The 11882-nt window shown below is 37.8% G+C and overlaps 1 protein-coding gene across 1 annotated transcript; it reads left to right on the top strand.

Annotated features, from left to right (window-relative positions):
- The first annotated feature begins 232 nt into the window (after nucleotides 1-232).
- LOC121248910 (protein S-acyltransferase 24) lies at nucleotides 233-11395 on the top strand. Its single transcript, XM_041147523.1, is given in 14 exon segments — nucleotides 233-617; nucleotides 620-808; nucleotides 1385-1525; nucleotides 5769-5881; nucleotides 6388-6467; nucleotides 6595-6758; nucleotides 7814-7952; nucleotides 8047-8146; nucleotides 8803-8860; nucleotides 9080-9157; nucleotides 9245-9343; nucleotides 9699-9777; nucleotides 9882-10030; nucleotides 10795-11395. Coding segments are annotated over 14 exon segments (1914 nt in total). The 5' UTR covers nucleotides 233-521; the 3' UTR covers nucleotides 11224-11395.
- The last annotated feature ends 487 nt before the right edge of the window (nucleotides 11396-11882 follow it).

The following is an 11882-nucleotide window of genomic DNA, read 5'->3' as shown; positions in this document are numbered from 1 at the left end:
CGTTTCGTGCACAAGGGGTGCGCGAAAATGCGAGTTTTCCATATCATATCATATGTTTTTATTTCCATCTTAGTACTTTCAATTAAAAGAAAACAAAAAATATTTTTAATTAGTTATTATCTTAAAATAAATTAAAATTGATGGCATCAACGGTGTGATAGAAAGAATAAATTCTAGAGTTAACGATAGACGGAGACGTTATAGATGGAGGAGAAATGTAAGTGGCTCGAAATATATTGGAGAAACCTCGAAATTGCCTATTTGCCTTCTACGGACGGATATCCATAGGCAGGTGATCTCTCTCTCTCTCTCTCTCTGTCTGAGTCAACACGGACGGCAAAGACCCGAACTCTGTCTCCCCCACTTTCTCAGAAAAACCCTAGGATACCTAGTGCCCAATTTCTAATCCAGGAAAGGAAAAAAAAAAAAAAAGAAGACCCTAGAAAGTCAACTAAATTAAATTCCTGTATTCCACATTTCCACTCCCAGATTCTCGAACGATCTCGCTCTAATTGAGTAAAATGTCATCGGAGATCGAGGTTGTTGACGAAGTCGAATCCCGTGACCATGAGTCGGCTTTGTCTTCGGCCGCCGGCAGTTCTTCCGGGGCGTCGGAGCCAACGAGATTCGGGAAGAGAGTATGCGGGACGATGTGTACACGGCGGCGGCGTACGGGGATTTGGAGAAGCTTCAGAGATTGGTGGAGTGCGAGGGCTGCTCCGTGTCCGAGCCCGACGGTCTCGGCTACTACGCGCTTCAGTGGGCTGCGCTCAACAACCGCACTGCCGCTGCTCAGTATATTATTGAGGTTGCCGTGCAATTCTCTCTTTGGTTCTTTAATGTTTTTTTTTTTGCGTTTTCTGGATATGAGTTTGCTCAGTATGTGGTTGAGCCTTGCGTTATAGGGGAATCATTGATCGGGTTTATTTGGTGTGATTATTGAGTTCTTTGGTGTTCTTTTGGTTTTGGATAAGTTTTCTGATTAGGATTCGGTTATCACTTTAGCGAGCTCTATTGACACGGGTCATTGGTGAATGAGGTCGCATATGATCAGATTTGTATAACTGAGGTTGTGTGTGTTTTTTCTGTTGTGGGTTTATTTGATTTAACTGGATTGGTATATAAATGGGGCGTCGTGTCGGTTGCTTCTTTAATAGGTTTTCATAGGATTTAGATGTCTTGTTACATGGTGGGTTATTGAATTGGCTTTAGGTTATCTTGGATATTTATGTTAATTTAGCTTGACCTTTTCCCCCCATTCGCAGTCTTGCAAAAAGAAATCAGTTTATAATGCTAAGTTTTAGCGGAAGACTTTTTTGAATTTTTAATTTGATTGGAGAGATTTAGTGATTGGCTGATTAGTTAGAGGTTTATCAATTCCCAGCATGGAGGCGACATAAATGTGACAGATCATACTGGGCAAACTGCATTACATTGGAGTGCTGTTCGAGGTGCAAACCAAGTGGCAGAGCTTTTACTCCAGGAGGGTGCACGGGTGAATGCTGCTGATATGAATGGCTATCAGGTTGGTTCTATCTTGTTTCTTTAGATCTTAAATATTCTTGCTCTTTGCTTGACATATCAACATGTTTTTCTTTGTAATAAATTTAATATGGAACTTATCAACAACAAAAAAAAAAAAAAAAAAAAAAAAGACAAAAAAAAAAGGGAACTCTGACCTAAGGATCTCATTATCTGTGCCGACTATTGATTATAAGAGGTAAAGGGGGTCATGTTCTCTGGATAGTGGTAAACTTTCTGCATTGTTTGAAGAAGGTTTTGAAAATTGGATGGAAGCTCCTCTTTAACAGGAAATCATGTAATAGGCAGGAAATGTGGAGTCAGATTCTTATACCCAACCAAGTGTTTGTTAAAAACTAACATTTACATTTAAGAAATCTGATGTAAGCTCATCACTCCTCAAGGCCATGCCTTAATGTAGTTTGATCATTTGTCTTACAGTTGTGTCTTTTGGGCAATGAAGAATTCAGTGTAACTTGTAAACTGGAGGATTGGGTTGTTGACCATGATTGTGTTTATAGGTGTCTCATTTGTTACCATTGACTGGAATGACTGTAATGCATATCATAGATGAGAAATAGATCCCACTTATTTGTCAAATTCTTAAAAAATCTATCACTAGAAACTTATTTTTTTTAAAAAAAACTTCTGATGAGGATCATGGGAACTTCTTTACGACTGTGCTTAATCATTATGCTAGCAATTGCAGATTGTTTATGAGCCAAGGTAAAATTGTTTATAGTTACTTTAAGTCAGGCAAAGATCCTTATGTATTAGAGACGACAACGATAAACATTGGAAATTGCTTTTCACATGTGTGCTCTACACATGGATTTAGGATGAGAATTGCTAATTTTGAAAGTTCATGAAAATTTGGTCAAAGCCCCGAACAATACCCACACTTTTGAACCAAAAGGTAGGGAATGTCAGTAGTTACATATCTTGTTTTTGTTTTTGCGAGAACTACTAACATTACACTTATTCAACTTTTTACCCAAAAAGTAACTTGGTAGAGTTGATTTGAGGGGGGAAAAAGGAAATGTTTGTATTTTACCCTAATTTATCAATGTTCAAGGGTATTTTTTTCATGTAAAAAATTAATTATAATTTTCATTGCTGATTCTATAGCTACTAATGAGTGTGTTTGGCATTATCTTATACAGTCAGTTTTTTTTTTAATATAAAATATATTAATGTCTAAAAGACAAATTTAAATTCTAAGCATTGTGAGTTTAAACTCTCGAGAATTTTTTTTTTGATTGGCACCGAGTGTCCGGAAACAACGTTCCGGCTAATCCTGGGGAGCACAAGCCCTCGGCAAGGAGTTTCCCACAAGTGCATCTCGGGTAATTCAAGAGAAAAATCCCCCAGTCTGATGGCCCCTAGAGATTGTTTGCACCCAATGGAATTTGAACCCTAGACCTTGGGGGAGCATACCCCCAAGCCTGAGGCCTTTACCACTTGAGCCAAACCCTAGGGGTTAACCCTCGAGAATTATTATATATAGGAAAAAAAACCTTAAGTGTGTAACATGGGTGATATAGAATCTTCAGCAAGGGTTTGGGGGTAGTTATAAGGATTTGCTTTACTTGGGGGAGGTGTGTTTTGTCCCAATAGGGCTTGGTGTATATTGGATAGGTTTTGTCCCTATCGGGCTCGTGGGAAACAAGGAGTTGGGGTAGTTACAGGTATTTGCTTTGCTTTGGGGAGGTTTGTTTTGTCCCAATCAGGCTTGGTGTGTATTGGATAGGTTATGCCTGTTGATTTTAATATTAATACATTTTTACTTAAAAAAAAAAAAAAATCTTCAGCAACCGAGCAGGCCCTTAGTTACTTCAGGATATGACAATAGGCTTTCTGCCTGGCTTTTCCGTCAACAAAAGGACAAAGAATTCTTTCTTGGAATGCCAATTATACATCAAAGCCGCTGCGGGACGGTCAGGCTAATAAACATAGAAGAGCATCCCTCCAATCACTGCTTGCCATGTAAGATAATACACCATAAGAGAAATAGGTTCCACCACACAGAAACACTTCTAATCAAAAGCAGCCCTACTGATTTTGCCCAAGAGTACCTCGTGTTTTCCTCTGTTCGTCTTCCTCGCTGCCCCTTTCTTCCACTCCATCCCAACCCAAACGAAGATCTCGACTGAAAAAATAATCCCTGACGGCAACTCAAATGGCCGGCACGGACTGTGATGGAATTCAACAAATAATAAAAACCTTAGAATATTGCTTTCGGTGAAGAGATGTGATTTCTGTAAATCTGTACATAAATCTCTATTTCTTCCCCTTTTTGACATTATTCAGAGAAATTTCCTGATATTTTGTCATTTTTTTTTTGGTGAAAAAAATCACTGGTTTTCTATTGGAGAAAATTTGATCTATATTTTCTTGGGTTTGACTATAAATCAATTGGGTTTACAAAATTCAATTTGTATAAGTCTTTGGAGGTGGCTGGAGAGAAGCATCATATGGCGTTCAAACTCCAGCAAAAAGCAAGTAAATAAATTTCATATCCAATTTCTAAAAACACATGAGTAAAGTAAATAGAACAATGGAATTGGATTAAATTAACAAAAGAAAAAAGAAGAAGATGATGATGGTCTCCTGGAAAATTTCTCAATTTCTCTGTTTCTATTTTGATGGATTGAAGTATTAGGGTTTATGTTGGAGGTATGAAGGTTGGCTGTTTGTATCAAGGAAAAGGATGATGGAAACATGGAAGGCCTGCTGCGATGGAGAACACATTGTGCATACAAGGTGTTTGCTAAAATGTAGAAGAGAAAATCACAAGTGTATTGTATTGCTATGGGATCTGAAAATGCCATTGATTATCTTCCCCTTCCAATATCACAATGTAGAAGCAAAACTGGGTCGTTCTCTTCCCCTTCCAATATCAGACCCATCGATTATCTTTTCCTTTTGCAGATGACGTAAATGCAAGTTCACAAAGAAGAAAATGAAGCAGAAACAGAACACGGTTAGCCTCTGTGTCGCTAGAGGAGACAAAGGCGTGTGGGTTCCAATTGTACGAAGGCGAGAGAGGTGGGTGCCGTGCGAGAGGGGGGGGGGGGGGGTGTGAACTGCCGTGCAATGGGGCAGAGAAGGGGGTGCGAGAGGGGGGTGTGAAGGCAGAGAGGGGGTGCGAAGGGTTTCTGCTAATCTACAATAGTCAGATGTAGTGCAACACAAGATAGCTTAGATGGAAAGCCTAGGTGTTAACTAATTAGTGGTGGTCTGCTCTTCTATGTTTATTAGCCCAACAGCTCCCCAGGTTTTCTCATTATACATACTTACTGTGAGTGCGACTCTATTTGATATGTATTGAAAAAATATTCTAAGTAGGAGAATAATTCCTATCTTGGAGTAAAAGCTGGGACTGAATGACAAGAAATTATATTATGATGAGGTTAAAAGAAATCTACTTAACCCCTAGTGGTTGGCTCAAGTGATAATGGGCCTTGGTGTTGGGGGAATGCTACCCCCGAGTCTAAGGTTTGAACCCTTGGGTGTGAACAATTTTTAGGGCCATGTCCTATCGGTGAAAAGCCGATTATTTACCTGATTTGTGTGATGGGGCCGAGATACACAGGTCTTGGGTTTAATCAGATAAAATACATTTTGCGTTTGCACGGTTTCCAGGGTTCCTCTTCATCTAAAACGAAATCTACAGAATAGAAGGCACATGTAAAGTTGATATCCAAGCGTCTGCCATTAGGCACTGAAAGATAGAATTTGGGGTGACATGTGCACGTGTGAGTATCCTGGCCAGCTTTTCATTTCCTAATTTCAGATTTTCCTTAATTCAAGGTAAAGAACTTTATTGACACTGTGACTCACCCAACTGAATCCTTCTGATACTAGATTATTTGATGTGGCTGATCAAAAGTTAGGTCTGTGTTGTGATTGAGATGCACATTTCTCCCATTGTGGAAATGCACCCAGTTTTCTGTTTATGGAAAGATAAACTAGGATAATCATTTGTTTAAGTTACTTATATGTTAAGTTTCATTTCGATTATTATTGTTATCGTTATCTTGTTGGTATGTGCTGTCATGGACTCTTAGGATATGTGTTTTATATGTAACAAAAATTAGAAGAGTAAATGACTCTGTTGTTTCTTGTATTATAGTTTGGATGATATCCATGTTCTCAGTTTTATTACTATTAGATGTTATGTTTAAGGCCCGGAAATTTTCTTGACAGCGCATATCAAGTGTTCTTCATTGTTGACTTGATTGCAGGCAACACATGTTGCAGCTCAATATGGTCAGACAGCCTTTCTTTATTACATTGTTTCGAAATGGAATGCTGACCCCGATATTCCTGATAATGATGGAAGAAGTCCTTTACACTGGTACGAGAATTTTCATTATTACTTTCTTTCTCTTTTTGCCAAAAATTAAAATCTTTGAATGTTGTGGTCCACGTTCAATTACAGTAATGTAATGGTTCACTTAATTTGTGAATGTCATGTAGAAACTTCTAGGTTGATTATAGGTTTGGATCCCTATTGACTGGGATAGAACTATACTTTTCCTCCTGTTTTTGGGTGTTGTTGACATCCGATCAATCATGCATCCTTCTTCTCTAGTGTTAACCCATTGAGTTTCTTATGTTGGATTTACCATATATGAAATATGTTTTCTCAATACCATCATCCTTTCTGTTCATGGCTGATGTGCTGTGATGCAACATGACGTTATGTGGGCAACACGGTTGATAAGTTTGGCGTATGGTACTTTAACCTTAATTTGTAGTCCTTGCTTAATCATCTTAAATGTTTCCCATGTCAAGAGAGTTGTGTACGCTCTTATTTATTTAGAGATCAGAAGAATTTATCATTTTATTGGTCAATTTTAGGGCTGCTTATAAAGGTTTTGCAGACTGTATACGTCTTCTTTTATTCCTGGATGCATACAGGGGTCGCCAAGATAAAGAGGGTAAGTTTAATGATGATTATAAAGTTTCTCCTGGATAAAACTTTCTCTAGTAGATAAGAGGAGCAAAATATACTCTGGCAAATCAATAATTATACTTGCTACTTTTGTTTCCTCTTTGTAATTTCAGGTTGCACTCCTCTCCATTGGGCTGCTATCAGGGGTAACTTAGAGGCCTGCACAGTGTTAGTACAGGCTGGCAAGAAGGAAGACTTAGTGGTGACTGATAACACTGGACTGACGCCAGCCCAGCTTGCTTCTGATAAGAATCACAGACAAGTTGCATTTTTCCTTGTAGGTGCTCAATAACCAAAAACACTTTTAAATTGGTTAGTAATGATACTTTGACAAATAGTTTCATCCTCAATATGTTTCTTACCAGAGCTGAGGTTTTCAATCTCATCCTCAATCTGTGGCTGAATTGAAGTCCTTTTCACAAGGGTTATAATTTGGCACATTTTCTGTCTGATGCTCTTCTTGGTGTTTGTGGGTCCTGAATTGCATTAAATGACTCTCCAGAAAACTAAACTGTCTTGGATTTTCAGTAAGAATTCTAGTTTTGAGTGCATGAGCGAGGGTATTTTAATACTTTTATGGTTGTCTATACCATGTTGGTGCTATAAACACTTTAGTACTTGGCCTCAATGTGCTACGCATCTTGAATGACTTTGTCTCTGAGCTGGTGTCTATGGAAATTTTTCTGCACTTGAAAAATTTAAAGTTAATGGAGCCCTTTTCATTCGTAGTTATTATTTATACCACCGATGATTAAACATCCAAATTAATGGTCCTATATGTTTGCAACAATATTCCTTTGTTAGTATTGCAGACTCTAGCTATCTTGCCTTTCTTATTTTGGATTTTGGGGTCATTTGAAAGCATTCTTTCTGATTGAGCAAAAAAAAAAAAAAAAAAAGAAAAGAAAAGACTTTTGGGCCATTCAAAGAGCTTTAGCTATGGAATTGTGAAATACTTAAAACTAGAGTGTATGCTGCATATTTTGGACCTTCTGTTTCAAAGATCTGTTATCATTGCCATACACCACCACTCTTCTTTCAATTGTTGTATAGGTAGGTATTGATGCATCTCGTTGAAGTCTCTACTTCAACACTAAAATTTATCACTTTGAGTTTTGTTTGATTAATTTTAAATCTTAAGTTAGCTTGACTTGGTCTTTATAGATTGTACCTTTACTCTGTCTTTTGAGTTAGCTTAGTGTTCCTTTCTTTTGGTGATTTCTTGAAAAGTATTTAGAGTATTCTTATGAATTGGCTGCAATTTGGCTGTTTACATCTTCTATGTTCTGATGAAAAAGGAAGAAGCTTTATGTCTCATGCATTATTTTGCAGGGAAATGCTAGAAGGCTCCTTGACAAACGTTGTGATGGTAATGGCCGCCTTGGAAAAATTTCAAAATTAGGACTTGCGCCTGTACTGTGGTGTTTAATATTCGTGCTGTTGGTGACCTATACTCATTCTGTCATCATCGGTATTTGCACTGATCTTTGTGTCAAAAAATCAATACTACCGTTCTCATATCATGATTATACTAACCATGATTTATTTCTTCACTGTGGCTGCAGTATCAAATCTGCCAAAATTGACTGCTGGCTCTGGTCTTTTTGCATGGCTGGGTGTTTTCCTAGCAACTGCTGGGCTAGTTATGTTTTATAGGTGTAGCAGGTATGTTAGTGCTAGAAAGTGACATTGGAGCTATTAGACCGGTTGCATCAAGTATCCGTTGTTGATGCTGCTCTTTTTAATTCCTTTTATTCCCATGCTTATTGTACATCCTTAAGTTCCTAATCTTATTTATGCTAGTTTTAGAACATCTCTCTCTCTCTCTCTCTGCCAATTATCTTTCTTTCAGCCAATTGTTTCTTTGGTCAATGAATGTGGAATTTAATTGCCCATTGTCCTTTTTTGTCTTATACACAATGATTGGCAATATCTCTGTCCTAAAGACTATTCGCTGAAGTTGGTATTCAATGGTGGCTGTGCAACATCATACTCAAATTCTATTTTCTCTGGTGAATGTTCTGTGTATGATGGACCCAAGATAATTAATTAACTTGGCATTAACTATAAAATGTTTCTGCCCATCCTGTAATCATAACTAAAGTTCTGATGTCCACGCCAGATATCATAACTGACCATCTATTTTTTTGATAAGTATATAACTGACCATCTACTAACATGCAACTGCACCTATATATGTAACCAATGGTGATGTGCTGATAGAATGAGTGTTTGTTGTGTATTTATGCAAGCATTTTAGAAAGGAAAGGTGCATGGTTTATGTCATTAATTTTTGGTTGATCTTTCCTTTTCCTTTGCAGCAAGGATCCTGGTTACATCAGAATGAATGTGCATGATGCACAAAATATGAAAGACGATGTGTGTATTTTTCTTTTCTCATTCAGGCTTATTTGCTTCATATCTGTCACTGATTCAGTCACATTTATATCATTGTTGGTGCTTCTTTGGCCCATAAATTTTATAGGTCATTCTCTTTGCATTTTCTTCAGCATTGTATTTTTATTTTTCGATGAGAATATTTTTTTAAATATAGTTTCTTACTAATTTGTGGATTCCTTTATGTTTATTTTTTGCTAGGAACCATTGTTGAAGATAGAGATAAATAACCCTGCTTTGCTAGCTGGAAATTGGTCTCAGCTCTGTGCAACGTGCAAGGTGCAACTCTTGCTGACTTTGTTAGCCTTTGTGACACTTGTGACCGTGACCATTTCTTAACCTGATCTCCCTTTTCACTGTCATTAGATTGTCAGGCCTCTCCGTGCAAAGCATTGTTCCACTTGTGATCGTTGTGTTGAGCAATTTGACCATCACTGCCCTTGGGTATCCAATTGCATTGGCAAGGTGCTTTGATATTGATCAGTCATTGAGTTCCATGTTTGTCCTTCCATTGGGATTTTTCTGATCAGTTCATTGGCTCGATTTATGAGTAGGGGATTTCTTATCACGGGATTCTGTCCCCATGTCACTGCTTAATGTGATGCATGCAAGAATGATGAAGATTTTTACTAAATCTTAGTATTGTGCTTTTGATTGTCACAGTACCTGGGCCTTGCCTAGTTCTATGAATACAATATCTTTGATTACTTATAAAAAAAAAAAGATCGTCACAGTTATTTTTCCTTTGTGTGGGTATGCAGTTGTCCTCCTTATTGATGAACTTTGTCTGATTTAATTATTTATCCATTTCTGGTTCCAGAAAAACAAGTGGGATTTCTTTTTGTTCCTCGTTCTAGAAGTTTCGGCCATGTTGATTACTGGTGCAGTTACTCTTACAAGTATGTTTATGACTTGGTTTAAGGCTTGAAGTTGTATTGAAGTTACTTTTTCCAGATTCTTTCTTAGCGTATTCTGCAGAAAGAAAATAATTTGATGCTTGCAGGACTTTTGACCGATCCATTCGCTCCTGATTCTTTTGGAGCTTGGATCAATTATGTTGGCACAAATCATGTCGGTGCCATGTCATTTCTGATTGTGGAGTTCTTCCTCTTCTTTGGTGTGGCAGTTTTAACATTAGTACAAGCTTCTCAGGTATGTCGTTTATAGGATCCTATTTTCATTACTACTTACCAATGGTGGGATACTGGTGCTTCTGTATTACTGGTTTTAACATATTTCCAACGAGTTCTAGCTCTAATTGCATTTCCACCTCCATAAGTAGTAGGGCAAAACTTATGGGCTTAAAAACCATTGGGTGTGTTTGATTTGCCAATAATTTTTTATCTCTTTTTTAAATGACCATGTCGTTTTCTTACACTCACGCCCGCACACGCATGAGCTCAGCGCAGAGATCAACATTAAAAACATAACATTCTTCTTCACTTGAACAAAAGAAGACCTTTCTCTTAGTTTCCGCGCAGCTTTTCTTTGTTTAGATATAGTCTGGTAAGTGATTATGACGTCTTTCTCTCTGAAAGGTAGAAAGTGCAGTACTTAAATAGATATGCTATTAGTTCTAGAGGAGTTTCTACGTATACATCCTGTGTACGTGGGTTTCGCCTATTGCATTTGATGAATAAAATTTTTACTTATAAAAAAAAATGATATTAGTTCTAGAGGAGCGCTACAGCCACAAAGAGAATACACAAAAGTAATCCCATAAACTGATGTGGCTTCATTTGATCTGTTAGATCTATTTTAAAATGAAAGTAACTATAATTTGACGAGCCACATCAAGTCATGTCATTTGTGTAAATTTACTTTTGTATAATTCCTTTATGAATAGAGCATTTTCCTTAGCTCTATGCTTTGTTTTGTAAATGATTGGTATTGAATCCTTTGTTCTTATGCTGTAGATATCACGCAACATTACAACGAATGAAATGGCAAATGTAATGCGCTATAGCTACCTTCGAGGCCCAGGTGGTCGGTTCAGAAACCCCTATGATCATGGGATGAGGAAGAACTGTTCAGATTTTTTGATCAATGGCTACAACGAAGATGTAGAGTACATTGAAGAGTCAACTCATTCTGAGGGGATTGGAATGGTGCATATGACAAGGAATTCTAACGCACAAAATGGGGATGCGGTTTGCCATCAAACAAATGGCAATGGCCATGTTGTCATCAATGTAAATTCTACGAACAGCAAAGCCCATCATGGCCATGTTCATTCTTCTCATTGCAGCCATAATAATCATGGAAAAGCTAAAACGGATGGCATCCCCGTGGGTTTGGGTCTTGGTCTTGGACGGACCACTACACGCACTGTTGTAGGCTCATGATGTTGATGGTAAGCCTGCATAATTCTGAAATTTGTGTTTGTATTATAAGTATACACCAGGTTATAGATTCTGTAATTCAATTTATTGTTGCCCGTTTTGCCCCCCCCAAAGTGCCATGGATATAAATAATTTTAGAAGTGGATCCTCAATTACACCTGAGCATGTTGGTTGATTTGAACGTATAGCATTTGTTAATGAGACATTCTTCCAATTCTAAAATTTTGTTCATACGAGGCATATTTGTCACCATGCAGTTTGATTTGCATGATTCTGTGAGGGACTTGATGTTTCAATACTTCACAAGTGTGCATTTGACCTTATTTATGAATATAATGGGTCCCATAAATTATAATAAATAGTAGTTCTATACTACTTCAATAATATTATTCCAGACAGTCGACGGAGCTCCAAAGAAGCTCCCCATTCCTTCCTATTGTCATTCCACGAACAACACGTTCTAAATACGTTGTCCAAGACCTCATTCTCCTTCAATCATGGCCTTTCCTCACATTGATGTAGCAGCAAAAACTCGGATGACATCTATTTATTTGGGTACCAACACGTGCCACAATCTGCAGCTGCTTCCCAGCAACTGTCATCACCACGGCCAGGAACTTCGGGCGTTTGGAACGGAGGAAAATCAAAAGGGAAAGATGTGT

This window comes from Juglans microcarpa x Juglans regia, chromosome 2D, assembly GCF_004785595.1.
Source record: "Juglans microcarpa x Juglans regia isolate MS1-56 chromosome 2D, Jm3101_v1.0, whole genome shotgun sequence".
Lineage (NCBI taxonomy): Eukaryota > Viridiplantae > Streptophyta > Magnoliopsida > Fagales > Juglandaceae > Juglans > Juglans microcarpa x Juglans regia.
Note: the sequence above shows the minus strand (reverse complement) of the source record. Positions and strands in the feature narration are given on the sequence as shown.